Below are 18,857 nucleotides of genomic sequence, written 5' to 3' on the forward strand. Positions count from 1 at the left end.
CAAACTTCAGGTGCACTGCATAGGATCTTCCTTAGACTCATAATACCAGCCAGAGCAGAATATGATTTCTCCCTTGTCCTTCTACTAAGATTGTGCATGAGGTAGCTGGGAGACAGTGTCTGGCTCAACCGGAACATGTGGCACAGCTTTGTGGCAGAGTGAGAACTGACAGTACAGCCTGAGTGGTACTTTTTGGTTTACTGGGATTTTATCCCCCAATAGTGATTGTTGGGTCTGTAGAAGCTTTTTCTCTAATGAAAATCTATTTAAAATTTGTGTCCAAATACAAATACACCTATAACTTTGGACACAGTATTTTTTAAAGAGTACTTTTTAGAAACCACATAAAGCTAATGTGATCAATACTAGTTTTAAAACAACTCTAATCTCTTCTAGATTACCAGCAATAATAGGAATACTCACCACATGCTTGGCACTCGGCTATGGTATTTCTCAGAAAAGTTGTTTCTTTGACCTTGAGAATATAGAAAATAAATGTAATTTAGGTACAGATAGTTCCAGTTTGCACCTGGCTAAGAGAAGAACCATTAGTCCCCAAGATGCCACTCAAACAATGCAACACAGGTAATTGGTCTTAAATGAGATGCTCTTTGTACTCCATAAAATTAAGGATATGGAAAGTGCATGTGCTTATTTCCAGCCTCCATCAAAAGTCCAAAGGTCTTTGTCTGACCGCCTTTGGTGTGCCACTAGCAATTTCAGTTCTGTTGCACACCAGCAAGTGAAACAAATGCAATTTCAGTTCCATACAACAGACTCACAACTATCTAATAGTGGGCTAGGATGGTTATTCCCTCACCAGACACTAAATTTTCTGGATCTGAATAAGCAAGCCCCGTACACTCCCACATCCAATGATCCTCCCTTACAAGCACAGGGTACCAGCATGTATATGGTTATTTCTTCTTGATTGTGTCATGCCTTCAAGGCAATAACTCTACACAGGAGTTTGCTACTTACTTGAAGTCTGTGATGACTCTATCAAAGGAGCAAAACTGGGATATTTCACACCAAAGCCTCTATACATTACCTGTTGTCTAAGAAGGTCTTTCACATCTCCCAGTAGTTGGTTCATCTGCATCATTTGACCCATCAGCTGCCTATTAAAATCACCTGCAGGGAAACAGCAATGAAAAAGAGTGCACAACATAACTCTTCTTCATTTGTCATGGTAATTTCAGAGAATAAGATAGAAATTCCATGAAGAGCCACGGAGGGCAGACACTATTGTTATGCAAGCCCTGTAGAAATCATCAGAGCAAACACAGTATTTACCTCAAATTTTGTAGTGTGATTTTTATGAATTCAAGGCTCTTCTGGACTGAACTCCTCATATACCACAGAAATGGGCAAAGCAGAAAGCTCTCCAGAGAGAGAAAAATAAGATCATGATTCTTCTACCATTACTTCAGTGTTAAGGCTCTCCTAGGCAACTAAGGCCACCAGTGCTACTGGTTCCTCCCAAGGTCTGAGACTAGCAACCCTGAGTGAAAACCTCAGGATTTCAGAACTGGGTATTTGTGATAATCTATTTGGGGCAGAAGGGCAAGGTGAGGCCATGAAGCATATGTGCATGCAATGGGAAAACACCCTGGGTAAGTGCATTCCATCTCAGAGAATCAGAGTCATAGAATCATCAGTGTTGGAAGAGACCTTCAAGATCATGCAGTCTAACCATCCACCCAGCACTACCACTGTGACCCCTAACTCACTAAACCATCACCTTACCACCAGATACAGCCACCATCTGAACACCTCCAGGTAATTCCATCACTTCCCTTGACAGTTTATTCCAATGCCTGACCACCCTAATAATGAAAAAATATTTCCAATGTCTAAGCTGAATCTCCCCTGCCTCAGTTTAAGGCCATTTCCTGAAGTCCTCCTACTGTAGGCATGGCAGAAGAGACTGGTGCCCACCTGGCTATATCCTTCTTTCAAGTGGTTGTAGAAAGTAATGAAGTCCCCCTGAGCCTCCTCTTCTTGAGACTAAACAAACCCAGCTGCGTCGGCTGTTCCTCATATGACACATTTTCTAGTCCATTCACCAGCCTTGTTGCCCTTCACTGGAAACACTCCAGCACCTCAATCTTACATTTAAAGTGAGGGGCCCAAAACTGAACACAGGATTTGAGGTGCAGCCTCATCAATCCTGAGTACAGGGGGTAGATTACTTCCCCGGTCCTGCTGGCACAGCACAGTTGTAACCATACTGATTCATATATATTTTTCAAAGTCAAATTACCCAGCTTTCTGAGCAAGCTCACTGTGAAGCTCTGAGAACACATCAACAGTGCCTGTTCTGACAAAACAGTGTTTTTAGTAACTGCAGCAGTCACTTGACTTTTCTTCTCAAAGGCAGCTCATCACACTGCACAAGTTTCATGACTGCATTTGCTTCTGACAGGTGCAGACTTTGTATGGAGTCACAAAACATCTACTCAGCACACTATGAACTCACACCAGAAGTCAGTCTTCAATACCAAACAACCAATTAAAGACCTCTAGAACAAGACAAAAAGTTACATCCGTAATGAGCCATAGGGAAGGACCAGATCAAACCCAAGATCTTTACAGGGGATTTTAATCTCTTAAATGAAGCACTGGTTTCGAGCCAGTGACAGAGAAGAAGCACAAAGCGTGTTTAGCACAGTAGCTTGTAGTTGCTTCTCTTTGGAGCTTACTTATGAATTTGTACCTCTCAAGAAGAAGATATTTGTTTACTTCTCTAAGTCTGTATCTAAAAATAAACTTCACAAATACAAGCTCTTCCAGAGTCTAGGCAGGCAGGAAATTTTGATATTATGCCTGATAGCTTCAAGGAGGTTTATTCACATGTTATTTTTGTGAGCACTGAAAGCTTATATGAAAAATGCATCTCTTAATGTTTACCTCATTTTTTTGTACTTCAAAGCATGTCTGTTTCCAAACATTCTAATAGGAACTGTCCAAATACTCATATACTAAGTAAGTTTTCTTCACTTCGTATTTTTTTATCCAAACACTGAACAAATTTGAAGTCAGGAATCACCTGTTCCAGAGCCTGTCTCTCTCTGTTCCAGTCCTAACCTTGCCACATTTTTATTTGTGTGACAATAGCAGGACATAATATCATAGGTATTTTAGAATCTGATAGTGGAATCTGGCACAAAGCTGTCAGACCAGACACTGGGGTCTGTTCTTGTTTTATTTTAAAACAAAGGCTCATTTAGGCATTATTGATTGAAACCTGCAAAAAATTCTCAAGACCTCAGATGGTGTTTTTTTGGATAGAATCTAAATAAAAACCAGACCTATTCTGTGGTTAAGTTTTGCAGACTGCTGAACATTAAGGTGGACCAAACTGGTTAAACTGCCATGAACTACATGCCCTGTGTGCAAATTTAGAAGAGCAGAAACAGCTGAATATACCTGGTTTTGTTTTTTTTTCTCTTCCATTAAAAGTAATTCCAGCAGCAGGCTCCACTTGCAGCAGAGTAACAAGTGTTTAGGGATAAGTACTCAGAGAGGTTTTTAAGGAAGCTGTCAGTCCACAATATAGTGGATCCAGGAGAAAGCAGGCAAGCAAAAGGTACCAGCATGCAGCTATACAGCTACCTAGCCCTTCCATGTAGCCTCTCTCATCCATATATTATAAGGCAACTCCCCAGTTAGCTACTCTGTAGCTCTACGTTCTTGAATCATTAAGAACATGATCAACAGAATGGCTTTCACAATAATACCTAAGCTCAGAGACTGCTCTGAAGTATTAGTGACCAACTAATGGAACTGAAGTCCCCATCCTTCTCTTGCCAGGATGTTGCAGTATAGAACCAGCTTCATTCCACAGCCAATTGGCCCAGGCATGCACAAACACAAGCCACAGTAGAACACCTCATAGCTTCATTGCTTCTACCTCTCTTAGGAACAACAGCTCTCTGGCTCAAGGAACACATTTGCTCCTGTCTGTGTCACTCAAATCCTGAATTGTCATTCTAAGAGAATGACACCCATAGAATCATGGAATAGCCCAAGCTGGGATGGACTCATCAGGGTTATCAGGTCAAATCCTCGCCCCACATGGGACAAACCGAAGAATCACACCATATGCGTGCGAACATTGTCCAGCTTCTCGAACTCTGGAAGATTGTGGTTTCTTGTCTAGAGAGCAAACCAGGATTATAGTATAGATGATGGTTGACAATAAAAAACATTTCTGAACAGCCTATAATCTTTCACCAAAGAAGCTGTACATACAAGTTTTATGTGGAATTAGGAAGAGGCATGTTCCAAGTAAACAGAAGGAAATACTCCTCAGATATGTGATAAAGTTCTTGACCATGCATTTAAAACTGACTGGACAGATTCAGGGACAAAAACATATATTGAATACAAACCACAAAGACATCAGGACTGAGTCGAGAGCTCTGAATACTATGAACTGGAGAACAGTGAAGCATTCAGAGAAAGCCAAACTAAGAGTCCATTCCATTATTCTCTTGCCTGTGGGTCTATATTGACATACTGTCTCTAACAGCAACTTGTTTAAAGAATCTTTGGTACAGTGCACAATAACTTTTTTTTTATACTTTGTCAGGTTCAGGTCCCCTACATGAACTATACAACCTCCTAAGACCCTTGGGACCAGAATGATCTTGTGATGATTATCACACGCAGTGTACTAATCTCATCTACCAAACCCAGTTCACCTAGCATTCTATTTTCCTACCCAAACACAAAAATCCAAATAAACATCTCAGCCTGTGTCTGATCATCATAATCTCATCCCACTGCTTAGGTGTCTCAGCCTCACAGACTGAACATGGAGGTAATGCTGCTGTGAAAGCAATGAGCAACAACCAGGTACACAGTCAAAGCCATGTACAGTTATTCAGGTCCAAAGCACTCCCAAGGATTTTCCAATTAAAATGAAAGCACACATTTTTATCAAGATACTAGGTCTTATCCCCCTATACAGCTGAGCATTTACATTCCATCTTTTCCTGGCAGAAGGCAAAATTGGCATTATGTGATATATCATGCTCATAGAAGGGCATCATGATGCATACACAAAGTTCAAGCCAGACAACTTAAAATTGCTGTTGGAACACCCACTTTTTCGTTTGGTGGATTAGACTATGTAGACATTGGATGTATTTATGTAAGTAGTTGTTGATTATTCTTATTATTATTATTAACACTAATTCCACTTAGTTAAAAGTTAAAAGCAACTGAATTTGAGAGTCTAGGCCAGGTGGAGGCAGCCACAGAGAGATGGTCTGTCTGTAAATTACTATTTGCATTATTGATTAGTGAGCAAGAAGTTACAAATGAGAAACCTGCAAGTTTGTCATTTGGAAACTCGGTGTGGGAGAGCTGCCAGTTTTTGCAGAAGAAAACACTGAATTACCCTTCTGTTTCATGTTTGAATGCCTGTTCTTTTAGTGAAAAAGAGAGAGCCCGGAGGATAAAATTAATTTTTATCTAAGTGTATATATGTTAAGAAGCAAGGAAATAGAAGTATCTGGAACTAAGGATTTACATAGATAAAAGGCAGACCTGATTTTGTTACCACTGCACACCATTGGTGCCTACATTCATGTAACATACCCAGGATGCTCTCATAAAATTTCTGCATCTCGTCTGTGTTCTTATCAAAACCAGCAATGCTGCAGGTTGGGTTTGGCAGGGGGACAGGAAAGGGTACAAGAGAGAACATATATCATTAATCCTATTTCAAACCTTGAATTGAATTTCCTTCCTATGGCTGTCATATATTAACATAATCCATGCACAGTGTGAGCCCATTCTTCTCCCTCACACCCACAGCAGAAAGGCAGATGGACAGGGACTACAACAACTACAGATGGGACAGTCTAGCACAGGTTTTCTGTGTCCAGAGGTCAGGAAGCACGCTCACCTAACACAGGGGATTGCATGAAGCCCCTGAGGCCATTCAGCAGGTGACAAAAGCCTTGGCTAAATTGTGGCAGGACTAGTGGCTACTCTGTAATGGCTTTTCCCACACAGACATACAGGCTCTGTAGCCATGGCACAAACGTTTTCTTCAGTCTCCTGCAAGCTTCTTCACACCTTGCTCCTCTCCTCTGGGTGACAGTCCAGTGCTCAGCAAGACATGGATACAGTCCAGTGCTCAGCAGTTAAGTGTGGATAAGTACATGGATAGGTCTCGCTACTCCACTGATCTTCCTTTCACACAACCTGTAGCAATGTACCCCATTTAGCACTGCTCTCCATCTGCAATTGTTTGCAATTTGAATACTTAAAATATTATTATTATAACAATATTATTGAATACTTAAAATATTATTAATACTTAAAATTATTTTAAAATATTAAATTTTTTACTGTTCCACAAGCAGATCATCATCACAAAAAATTGCCTTCCAAATTAGGCTAAAAAACCTCTTTCAATCATTACAGACTTGTCTTTCACTAAAACAACAATTCATTTCCTTATTACCAGCAACAGTTTTATCTCCAAATGGAGCTATTTCTAAAACATTTACAGGAAATTGTCATACCCATAATTTAGCCAAATAATTGTTATTACTTGACTATGGGCTTCTTCACATTTTCAATATTCATCGCATTAGTTTCCTTGCACTGATATCGTTAAGAATAATTTTAACTCCCAGCTGCAGGCCTTACCAGTGTACTGAGGTATAGGCTCAATTTGTTGAAGAAAACAATCCTGCAGGTTTCCCACTTCAGCAAGGGTTCCTCCAGTTACCAGCTTTAGCTCATCTAGTGTATCCTGGGCTCACAAAAAAAAACCAAACAGAGCTCACAATTCTGGTACAACAATGGGAAGAATATGAAATATCAGACAAAGTAAATTAATTTTTTTAAGAGAGGGAGTCGATTCCCTATGCATGCAGGGGTCCTACACCATTCCCTTCGGGACCACCCATCACCATTTGAACTGTATCAAATCTCTAGTCTTTGTCTAGCAGATTTTTGCATAGCTGTGGTTTTATTTAAATTTTTTTTTTTACTGTTCCAATTCATATAATCTCACATAGTAGGAAGTTCCCATATTTCTGTGGCATATGATTTTTTTTCTTAAGTGCATCCAAAGCTGTGTTTTTTTTCTCTCCTCTCAAACAGGTACATATATTCATGTCAGGGATATGGGCACATCAGTCATTCTCCATAAAAACAGGCTTACTTTCAAGCCTGTAATGAAACAAAGTAAGTGGGAAACCTTGGGGGCAGCATGCCTTTGTACCTTCTAATAAGTATTTTTGATTAATGATGATGGCAGATGCTGTGGAAGACACTGTTTATCTCAGACTGCTGATAGGGAGATGACAGGAAGCTTTATCAACTCCTGCTTGGCAGACAGAGGAAGAAAAGCTATTGCAGTCAAACAGATGAGGGCTTCACTCTGGCACCACAAGAGTCCTCTCTTTGTTTTGTCTTTTTTAGTCTCTTGGCATATCATGTAAAGAGGAAAGCCACATACACAGACAAGCATTGCTCATACAGAACAGCTGTAAGAAGCCAGTGAAAAGCTGCCCTTACTGCATTAGTTAAGTCCTTACAAAAAGTTCACTCCCCAAAAAACAACTAGATTGAAGCACATGAGGCAGCAGGTTTTTAAAACTTTATTTTAAAAGCTAAAAATTATGTCTAAAACAAATAGCATAATTATTATAGGGTTCACGTGAGCTAAGATTTCGCCTGCTCCATAGGGAGCCCCTATTTACATTTATTTCACAAGTTAATATTAAAATATTACTGTACAGAGCTTGGCTTACTGAGGACTGAGGTTTGAATTCAGTGATCCAGAGGTTCAGTGGCGATACCTCTAAGTCCTCAGCCTGTTCCCAGTTTCCATGCTTACCTGTGGCTTCTCCTGGAGAGTGCGCAACTCAGCTGCCACCACCTTCTGAGACAGTGCTGAAAATGGTTTTGGCAAGTCCTCAATGGCACCTACTTGCAGGCAGTCCAGATACAGCTCTATCGTGCTAAATCCCTGCTGCAGGCCACTCAGCCACAAGATGACAGCATGGGGTTTCCCATCAGCCAGCTGGATGTTGCTAAAGATCACAGAATTCAGCCTTCCATCACTCTTCAGATAGCGCAGCACCACTAGGACAAAACACACAGAAGGACTATCAGAGGGTAGCAGACAAGGAACATCCTCTGGAAATCTGCAATTGCTCTGGTATTTTTCCACATGTCCATTTTTGTAAACGCATCCCATATGCAGACACAATGGTAATAATAAATGGGACATTGACTCTCAAAGCAGAATGCTGGCACGACATTTGTGAAGCTCTGCTGCCTGTGGTGAGTTTCCCTCTGTTTTGTCCAGGCCTCTCTAAATGGCTTGACCAAAGTCACTTTACAGGCCATAATGAGCTAAAAGGCAAGTGGTAAAGTTACAGGGCATAACCAGCAGCCTCCAGTCAGCACTTTGGTATGTACATATCTGACAGACCCAGAGACACTCTGTAGCAGAAGTGTACAACTAGAAAATCAATTTCAATGATGCATACCACATACAGTGGAGCCGTCTCAGAGTGTATCCAAATGCATAATTAAAAACCAAAGGAAGCATGTTTCCAAACCAATAACCTGCACTTCTCTGTAACAAATATTCAGTAAAGCCAAAGTATAATGCAGAAAAAGCATAGTCCATTCCTAGGGATGACTAAACCTTTTCTCAGCCCTTTTTAAAAGCATTAGTGACTGACCTACCTGATAAAAAGTCTCATTTCATTAAGTAAAATGCACCATCAAAAAAACCCCACAAGAGCAAACAAATACTCTTACAATAAATACCTGGTGAGTAATATTGAAAAGAAAATCTCTTTCCTAAGGAAATTGGATTAGTAAGCCAGAATCTGGGAGCCAGATCTCAAAGATCGGCTAGCTATTTCTCCCCACAAAATCTCTCCCTGGCTCTCCAACTGCCTATCTGCAGAAGCAATGAGCTGAATGCCTCTGGACAGTGTATAACTACCCTGCAATATCAGACAGCCCTTCAGAGAACCCACTGATCACCAGCCGACCATCTCCTATTTCCTGATCATACCAGTTACGTGCATGAGGAATCAAGCTGCAGAGACATCAGGCATCTAAATATTTACATGCTGGCTCTTGCTAAAGTCTGAAATTCACAGATGGCTGCTACAGTTGTATCAAGTGAGAGCTCACAAATGATGTGACACCAAGTCAACCAAAAATTGTGGATATAGTGGAGGCAAAAGCTCATACTAGCTTTGGACTTAATAACAGCTACTTAATGAAACTATCAAATTTCTATTCATTTAACAAACTAGTTTCCCATCTTTCCACTACTAATATAATTGCTTTGATGTTATGATACCTGTTTGTGGGTGACCTCCCAACTTACTGCACACATGCTCCCTAAAATTTAATTCCTCAGTCGAGTGATGAAAAAAAACCCAGATTTATACCAGCATGAATGAGGCAGCATATGTCTCCATCTTTGAAGTCTACACCAGTGTTAGAACTTCAGCAGCTGTGATCAATATCAGGAATGTTTTCACTACTGTCTATGTCAAAACACTGCCAGAGCTGAGAATTCTTCAAAGGTGCATGAAGTCACCAATAATTTGCTAAAAGGTAGCACTTCTTGGCAAACTCAAAGATATGGCAAGACAGAGTACATTACAGGCATTTTATTTATGTGAATATTATGCACGCCTGGCCATATAAAATTGGATCTGGGCCCTGCATTCAGAGTGACCAAACACAACAGTAGCCTAGAGAAAGAAAGAGGAGATGGAGGCAGGGCCCAGAACAGACCCTGCCAGAATAGTTTCAGAACAAGGAGCAATCAGACTTGGAAGGAAGATCAAGTATTCTTTCCTTAGCCAAAGCCAAATATTAATCTGGTAAACTGGAGCAGGCTTTTGAAGAGATATTTTCTTGGATCACAGCCTCCACCTCCAAGATTTAACTCATTCAAGCCCCCGCAGTATGTTTGCTGCTTGAATATTTTACAGATATTCATAAGAGTGTCATGTAAACTGCTTAAGAAACAAATTTTCATTTAAAATAGGAGCTGCTTCACAGAATTGTTTAACTGCAACACTTCTATGCACTAACTGCTATTTGCTCCATAAAAGAATAATTTAAAAAGGATAAGAAATCCACGGATGCTATCTGTCTTTGAAAGGCACAATTGTCTACTGTAAGTTTAGCTGTTAAGTCAGTAATTCAGATCTGTGCTTTTATAAACATTTAGGTGTTATAAACATATTACTATCAGTTATACCACAATAAAACAAGAATATGAGGCAACCATTGGGAACAAAACTCTTAAATGTGGCTTTTTAAAGTATAACTAAGGCCTGCCTTGAGGCAGATTTGGGTGCATAACTAGAAGTAACATGCAGAGAAATACCACAGATATGAAGATCCTGCATTTTGCTGAGATGCTGACATTGGTTCACCATTTAAGTGACGCTGTTCAGTCTTGAGAGGATCATACACAACTCACACACTCCATACTTGCAGCTGACATGACAATCTCATGGATGCAGTTTAACTTACTGTATGAAGTAGCCACATGGGATCCCTATGTGGCTTCAGAGAAATCACATGTGAAAACACTGCCTACCACTTGCTCACTGCCATGTGCCTTAAACAAGGTGCTCTAAAGTAATGAGGAGGCAAAGAGACCCAATGAACAGTCTTGCTGCAAAAGGCCTCCCTCTCTTTGGCCAATCCTTTACATCAAACCGGTTACAGATGTGCCCCATCTACTCCACACTGGTCACTGACAGGACAAGTTGCTTCATGCTGCTTATGCATACACCATTACTGCATATGTCCTATCACACACGTTCCTCAAACACCAACCTCTGAGGACAAAACCAAAAGAAACCATGTAACCTTCCACTAGAAACAGTCTAACAGGCTTAAGAGACCAGCAGTAACCATCAGACACACAGACATTTTTGAAAATCAGTTCAATATGTTCAAACTTGTATGTATATAGACACATTTGTGCATATACATATGTGTTCCTATATATATGTGTGTACAACATTTGCACACATAACTGTGCATGTGTGAGAGGGAGAGTGAGTATGTGTAATTTATAATTTATTTAGCAATTAAGTCACTGTTAGGAATTGTATGGCGCTTTTGATAAGGCTGTGTGACCATGTATTACCTATTCCCTACACACACATAGCTCTTATTCCCTTATCTCGGAAGGATTTGGGCAGACCTGATAAAACTACCAATGTTTTATCTAACTCATTCCCCAACAATATTTAATTAAAAGGTATGCTTTTCTTCTTTTGCAGCATATTGAATAATTTCCCTATGTAGAAACTGAAATTTCTCAGTAGAATTTCACAGTATATTCAATTCAGCTAATTACTCAGTAGCAAATTGCTATAGCAGTGGTGAAGTCAATGCTGCAACAATAATGTACATAAACCAACAATCAACAATAAATCAACAAATAAATCAACAACAATCAATAAATAAATCAGTAAATCAACAATCTTTCAATCACTGAAACTTAAAATTGTAGTAGATCCTAGATCTGGTTTACAGATCAATGAAACTATTATTACTATTTCTAAAACTGCTGCAGTTCCTACTCTGACTCCTGACTAACTAATTCCAGTAAATAAAGAAGAAACACTTTATTTCACCCAACTGGTGCTGTAAGTGCCAGGAATATTTGTCTTGCATAGTCACATCTAACCTCCAGGGTCATCGGAACAAGAACCTGACTTTCATATGCATGAGGCAGCATGTGCGTGTGTCCCTCGAATTCCTGAGTAATAAGAACCAGTGATTGTCCCTGGGGGAAAAAGGAAAAAAAAAAAAAAAAGACCAAACCAAATGGACTCCTTGCTCCACACTCCATGTTTTTTATCTCCTTTCTCAGCATTGCTCAGAGTGAGCACCCCAGCCGAGTGGAGATACCAGCTGATTGTCAGGTCAGTTTTCCCTGGCCAGGAGAGAGCAGCATCAAGGAGACGAAGGGGTGAGAGGAGATGTGAAAAGTGACAGTATGCAACAGGAATGACTCGAGCACAAAGGTTAATCACACAGTTGTCAGCAATCATCTGTCACACACCAGTGACTATGGGTCCAACACCAGTTCTACCATACGCATTCCAAGCAACTCACCTTTACTCATCCGTCCCATAACCGTAAATTCAAAATACTTGCTGTTGTCAGCTGATGAATATAGGCCAAAAACAGTGGCTGTGCTCTTTGGCTGTAATTTGAATGTTGAGAGCAAGTACACTTCATTCAGCATAGGATCCCCAAATGTTTGTTGCAAGAAGTTCAGTACCACTCGCTTGTTTGAATAAGGAAGAAGATCAAAAACTGGGGGGGAAAAAAAAAACAAAACACAAATTTCAACAGAAAATTAAATATAATAATGACCAAAGAAAATGAGATTTGAAGCCACATTTTGGAGATTGTGCATTCTTTCTACCCAAAATAATAAAAAAAAAATCACTATGATGATCATCTGTAAATATCATGAAGTTCAAATCCCTGGCACTTGAAGGGATATCTTAAGCAATCTGGTCTGGTGAAACATGTCCCCATAGATTCAGGGAGTTTGGACTAGATGGTGCCTGCCAGCTACAACTATTCTATCATTCTATCAAAATACCTACAATTTGTTGCAATTGGTGCTATTTTAAGAACTTTTATTTTTCAAAGGGATTATTGATAAGTTACTAACATAGAAATACCTAGTCTTCAGCTGAGGCACTCCAATATTTTTAGGTAGATCTCAAAAGTGCTTATCTTCTGAGGATTCACCTCAACAGAAAGCTTTTTAACTGACTTCTGCTTTCATAAATTCAGATGTTTGTGTTCACATTTCAATTAGATAAGGATTCAGCATTAAAATTTTGAGACAGATTTCCAGAGTGCTCATCCTTTGATAGCATTTGCAGGGCACCAATTAAAATTAAAAAAGCCAGGTAAACAATATGATGTTCACAACCTTCTCACTTCATTGACTTTTCAGAATATATATTAAACAAATTAGACTCATCTTTCTCTTCTGGCCCAGAAAACAAAGAAATACAGGCCTGACTAAACAAAACAAAACCCACAAACCCTGAAAGCATAGTGAAAGCTCTTTCACATTTTTATTTTAGTTTTTCCACAATGCATCAGCAAAGAGTCTGATTTTACACATATATAAGTCGGCTATGTCCTTTACGGCATTGAAACAATAAATTGGGGTTTTCCTCAATGCTCCCAAATCCACAACATCTCTGAACTCAATAAACGCTTTGGTTAGGTTTCTTGATATCTCCTATTCCAATCCACTGCAATTGAAGCAGTATATATATTATACCCTGGCAGTAAAGTTTGATAAATGATTTTGCACAAGTGTTGTTTAAAAATAAGAGCACACTGAGCCATTGCATACCACTGACACTCCATAGGCCTACCATAGCTGGGCCATATTTTTCTCCCACACTGGAACAATACTGTAGAGCTCTCACCAGAGAAGAGTTGTAACAGCAGGCAGATGGCAAAAGCACATGACAGCACATTGTGCCTTAGCTCGATTCAAGCCCATGGTTGTACTAATAAGTTTCCTTTCCCAGGCTGAAAAATCACCAGTGGACCTTTGCAGATGAGCCTTGTCCATGCAGCACAACCCCAAAGCTGTTGTTGTCTATAAGGTGATGAGGTCATCCTACCACTCCAGTGTTTCCATATGCTACACACAGGAAAAGACTGAAGAGCACTCAAGGAACAACCACATGGGCATATAGACCTTCTCACAGATATGTTCCCTTATACTAGAGCGTGGGTTCATGCAGATCCCATCACTCATTCTGAAGCATCCATTAATTTAAACACTAATGTTATTTCTAAAAAAGAGAAAAAATGAAGACCTTTCTCCCTTCATTTCATGAAGTCATTGAAATAATCTCTGAAGTCTATACTTGCATTGGGTCTAAGGATCTCACGACTCTACAGAGAATTTTCAGGACACACTACAAAAAATATCAGACCCTTGATTTGCATGCACTAGTAATACTGCTGTCAAACAACTAAGAAACATATATATAAGGTGGACCTGGTCAAAAGATGTCACTTTCATTCAGTTCAGATTTACAGCACCCCAGGACAACCACTGCTCCCACTGAAACCAATGACATGGAAAGCAGAAGCAAAAAGCTGGGTACCTCATCACACTTAGTGCAGAGAGAGCAGAGCAACTGCCCACCTAAGAGATTGAAATGCAACTCCCTACTCAGTACAACAGCATTTTACAAGGAATAGACATTCATAAAATACAGCTGTGTTTCCTCAGCTGGAGCAACGCAATACAATACCAAAGACTTTGAGAGCATGAAATACAGCTATACATTTTGTTCAGTTCTAGGTCTATTGGCTGAATTGCTATCAATCTTTGTGATACTCATTAATCTATGCTAGAGTCACTTAAAATATTACAAAAGCAATGACTAAACACTCTGAAACATCTGTCTAACGTTATAGAAAACATTTATTGAAATTTTTATTTGCATATTTAAATTAATACTCAAATTGGTTTGGCAGTTGTGTTCCACAAAGCACAGTGCCTCAGCCAGATCCTTCAGCACCATGTTATCAAACTCTTCCCTGGGATATCTTCACAGACTAGCATGCAGACGCACTACATGATCAGATCCATCCTTAAGCACAATTTACACACATGCTAGCAAATGCAGCTAGCAGAAGAATAAGGGGGTATGAAAATTCATTTTACATTCATAGCAGAGTTAGCAGAGAGCAACAGCTCTTGGCCATTATGGAGACAATTATTTGTTTGGGAGAAACAGGGAAGAAAAGATCACAAAGATTTCACATCTCATTTTTTGAAGAACTTTGTCTCTTTGCTCCTCTCTGTGGAAAGGCAGACTTGAAAGCAAATGTATAGAATACTACTGCCAAAGCTGAAAAGCACTAGCAGCTGGTTCTAATCCATGCAATGGATTGAAAACTCCGACATGCCTTCGTGCCTTCAAGCACGAGTGTGCATACCCACTGGGCTAAACTAAGCCTGCTCGTGAGACAGACCAAAAATTCTCTCCTGTACCTTCCTTCCCTGGTTTTTAAAATAGAGCTGCTTACCCTCCTAGCCAAATGCTAACAAGGGATGAGCTACATGGTGAGACAGTGGCAAACCGCACTTTGGAAATCTGCCCAAACCCATCAAGGCTAGCTTATCAAATGAGAGCTAGAAGACATGACAGAAAGTGCTAGGATGAGGAGGCATGGAGGAGTGAAATTAGTGACACTGGGGAGCATGGAGCTCAAAATACCCTTTCTTTCCTCTAACTCTGTTGCCACATCACACCAGCTTTTTAAGACCTTCCAAGGCTGTTTTCTGGTCACGCCTAATCATAGCTGTAGATGTAAACACTGCTCCACTACTGTTCAGCACTTTGCAAGGTAATTATTAATGGCTTCGACACTTGGAGTGAAATCCTAACCCCTACGGCAACAAAATCCCACTGACCCCAAGAAGCTGAAAGCATCCCTTGTTGAGAGTGGAGTTTTTCATTGGCCACATTGCCCCGACAAGTTAGAAAGCTGTATTGTTTTCTTTTTTTTTAATCCAGTAATACACAACTTGTCATTACAAAAACTCTCTGAAATGTCTTCACATCGTAAAGGTCTTCAATGAAAGTTTCTGAAAATGTAGCTATGTTGTTGTGATTGGCTGTCTTTTAGATCTGCTTTAGTAATAACCGATTGACGTGTCAAAAATAACTCTGTAAGGCAGTGGAGGGGGTTAAAAATGTAGCGAAAACCACAAGCAGCTTTAAGGCTCCTGGAGTAGCACGAAGTTGCACTAACTGCTGGACTCGGCAGCCTAGCTGGTTCCAGTCACAAGCTGCTACCGCAGAGCAATACTTCACCCAAGCTCTAAAATACGGCAGCTCCTGACTTACTTCGTGCATAATATTGCCACGGCAATGCTGGGTTTAAAATTACGAGTTTTCCTATGGACTCTACTATGTAGTAGAATTTTCCCAAAGAGATTTCACGACTTAGAAATTCACTTCTCATTTAGGAGAACTTCCAGCTGGAAAAGGGCTATTCAGATGCTCCGCGCACCCACCAGCACACCTACAAAAACACTCTTTGCAGGCTGCATAGGAGCGGCTGACACCGCCATCTCCTCCGGTCCCCACCGCTAGTCCGGGCGGCTCCGCGGGCGGGCTCTGCGCCCCGACGGGCGGCTCCGGCTCCCCTAGCACCTGCAGAGGTGCTCCCTTCGCTGCCGGGCAGGGTTCCCGCCGGAGGGCAGGGGTCGGGACACTGCAAGCCCAGAGCCTTCTCAATGGAAGAGGGAAAAGGAGAGCGCGCTCCATCGGGGGGCTCTTACCTCGGGGGGCGGGCGCGGCGGCGCGGCCCGGGCACAGCTGCAGGGCGAGCGGCAGCAGCAGCAGCGCGGCGCCGCGCTCGCACCCCANCGGGCCCCGCCGTTTAACGGGGGCGGCCCCGGGGCCGGGCACGGCCGGCGGCAGGCGGCGGGCCATTGGCCGGGGCTCCCCCCGGCAGGCGGGAGGACGGGGGCCGCGGAGGGGGACGGCCGAGCCCTGGGGTGGAACCCGAGCCAGGAACTGGCACCTGCGGAGGTGACTGGCACGGAACTGACGACGCCCCCCAAAATCAACACCTCTGGGTGCCCTGTCTGGAGTCTACCCTTTGAGGAGCCCTTGAAATTGAAATGTGTTTAATGGTTTAAATTCATAGTATCACAGATATTTTAAGATCATGGACTTCAGTGGTTAATAAGCCACTATGCTTACTATGAGTCACAAGAAGATGGCCCCAAAAGTGAATTGGGTGTAGTTTAAGAGCCAAGTAAGAGTTCGGTAAGTTCAGGAAGGACAACAAGTCCAGTGCTGTTGCAAGAAGCCCTTCAGAGAGCCACCAGCCTGGTGAGGGACGTAGAAAAGAGGCATGAAGATAATGCAGCCTTGTTCACACAGTCCTGCTGACTGCAGGATGCTTAACTTTGAGGTTGGCACGATTTTACTTTAAAACCTCTCTTGCCTCCCTTTCTATGTTCACCAGGTGGTGACCATGTATTTCTTTCTGTCTCTGACAACAATACAGCTGTCGTCTTTGCAAAGCCCCCTCACAAGTTTCTCTGCCTGCTCTGCAGTCAGGTGTTTAGTGTCAACTCTTAAGGTTTAACATATATTAGAACAGAGTCTCTCTCATGCATATCTGAAGTCAAAACAAATGGGGATGCTCTGATGTGCAGACTTGGTCTTGGTAGGAATTTAAATACTCCACTTTTACTAACTGAAGAGTGCCACTAAAAGGGATCATGTAGATTGCAGACTGGGGCAAACTGGGTTTCTAGAAGGCTCTGACTGGCAAACTGAGGAATGTACCATCTGCTCCTTTGTTTCATTTAAAGAGCTCAGAAGCAATGCGAGTGCTCAAACTGACCAGATGGAGACTATGGGAAAAGGCTGTTTGTCTTAGCAAACTCCCAAACTCAACAACTTAGCCAAAGTAAATTTAAAAAAAAAAAACCTTCTTCTTTCAACTACAACAATTTTCAGCACTGTGTGTTCCCTTAGGATATCATTATCCCATTGTTTGTCCTCTACTTCACAAAATTCCAGCCCCTGCAATACTGATGGTAAGTACAGGAGAAAGGGAGCAAGTGAGAAACCCAAACACATAGTGAGCTTCCTATCCTGCTGCACAGCTCTCTTTGTCCTGTACATCTCTCTATCTATCAGCTCTGCTGAAGAACCTCTGTCACGTCAGAAATCCAGGAAGCCCTGCTTGGCCCCATCACAGCTTGCTATACACACTCAGCTGGAAAAGTTGGAGCTGTCTGATATTATTTACATCATGAAAAGTAGGGCAACAATAGAAGGGAAAGTTTATGTTAAAGTGAGCAAAGTAGTGTTGATTAATGTTCAGTCTGATCAGGCTTGGTGCATACATCTAAGGAGCACCACAGAGAACAGCCCTGGAGGGGCTCATTGTGTGGGAGGCAAAACACAGCACGCTGAAGGGCGGGGGCTGTGAGCGCTGCAAAGGGGCTGCCCAAGCAGCTCTACACCGCAGAGAGCTGTGGGCTGCTCTCCAACACAGCCCCAGTGAGATTTTCAGATACCTTCAGCTGGCCCATATTCACATGTCCTCTAATTGCCCTCCCCACATGGTATATATTCCATAACATATATATAGTATATATTCCACAATATATATATATGCTATATATTCCACAACACACCCTTACTTCTTAGCTTATTCTTGTTAGCAGTGTTGACCCACTCCTGAAGTTGCCCATTTCTTCCTCTGCCCACTGTCAGGCAGAAGGTGCTCTGCCATTAGCCCCTGTGTGACAGCATGGTGCTATTCCTTCTCCTCACCCTACTGCTCTTCTGTATACATCTCCACACAAGAAGAAACACCTCAGCTTCACTCCCACATCCTTGCCCCTGCAGTGCAAGTGACAGGATGACATGATAGTGTCCATGAGCTGGCCAAGAGCTGCACAGGGAAGTGAGAAAAACAGATCATCAGATGCACAGTGCTGTGGAGCAGGGAAAAAAGAGAGGCTAAACGGGGTAAGAAAGAGGCAAGAAGATGGAAAAAGAAAAGGAGGAACTTTGAATGTCATAAGCTCCTTAAAAAGGTCCCAGACCTAAAGCATGGTGAGACAGTACAGGTGCTGCAAGGCTATTACATGGATCTAGAGCAGTATTGATGATGTTCAACTGTTTATTAAGGAAAAGCTTTGACTCAACAAAGAGCATTTTTGCAAACACATACTTAAGTGCATGACAGAATAAGAATATGAAAGTCTCCAAAATCAT

The 18,857-nt window shown here is 41.5% G+C and overlaps 1 protein-coding gene across 1 annotated transcript in view; it reads right to left on the reverse strand.

Annotated features, from left to right (window-relative positions):
• The window catches only part of THBS4 (thrombospondin 4), a 39,406-nt gene extending 22,935 nt beyond the window's left edge, over nt 1-16,471 (reverse strand). The window contains exons 1-6 of the mRNA XM_039709739.1: nt 16,391-16,471; nt 12,157-12,360; nt 7,871-8,118; nt 6,673-6,778; nt 1,052-1,134; nt 424-475 (exon numbers count right to left, since the gene is read on the reverse strand). Coding sequence (XP_039565673.1) covers nt 424-475; nt 1,052-1,134; nt 6,673-6,778; nt 7,871-8,118; nt 12,157-12,289 — 622 coding nt within the window. The 5' untranslated portion in view covers nt 12,290-12,360; nt 16,391-16,471. The remainder of the gene's footprint in view (nt 1-423; nt 476-1,051; nt 1,135-6,672; nt 6,779-7,870; nt 8,119-12,156; nt 12,361-16,390) is intronic.
• Nucleotides 16,472-18,857: the final 2,386 nt, after the last annotated feature.

This window comes from Passer montanus, unplaced genomic scaffold, assembly GCF_014805655.1.
Source record: "Passer montanus isolate IOZ18808 unplaced genomic scaffold, ASM1480565v1 scaffold22, whole genome shotgun sequence".
In the NCBI taxonomy this organism is placed as follows: domain Eukaryota; kingdom Metazoa; phylum Chordata; class Aves; order Passeriformes; family Passeridae; genus Passer; species Passer montanus.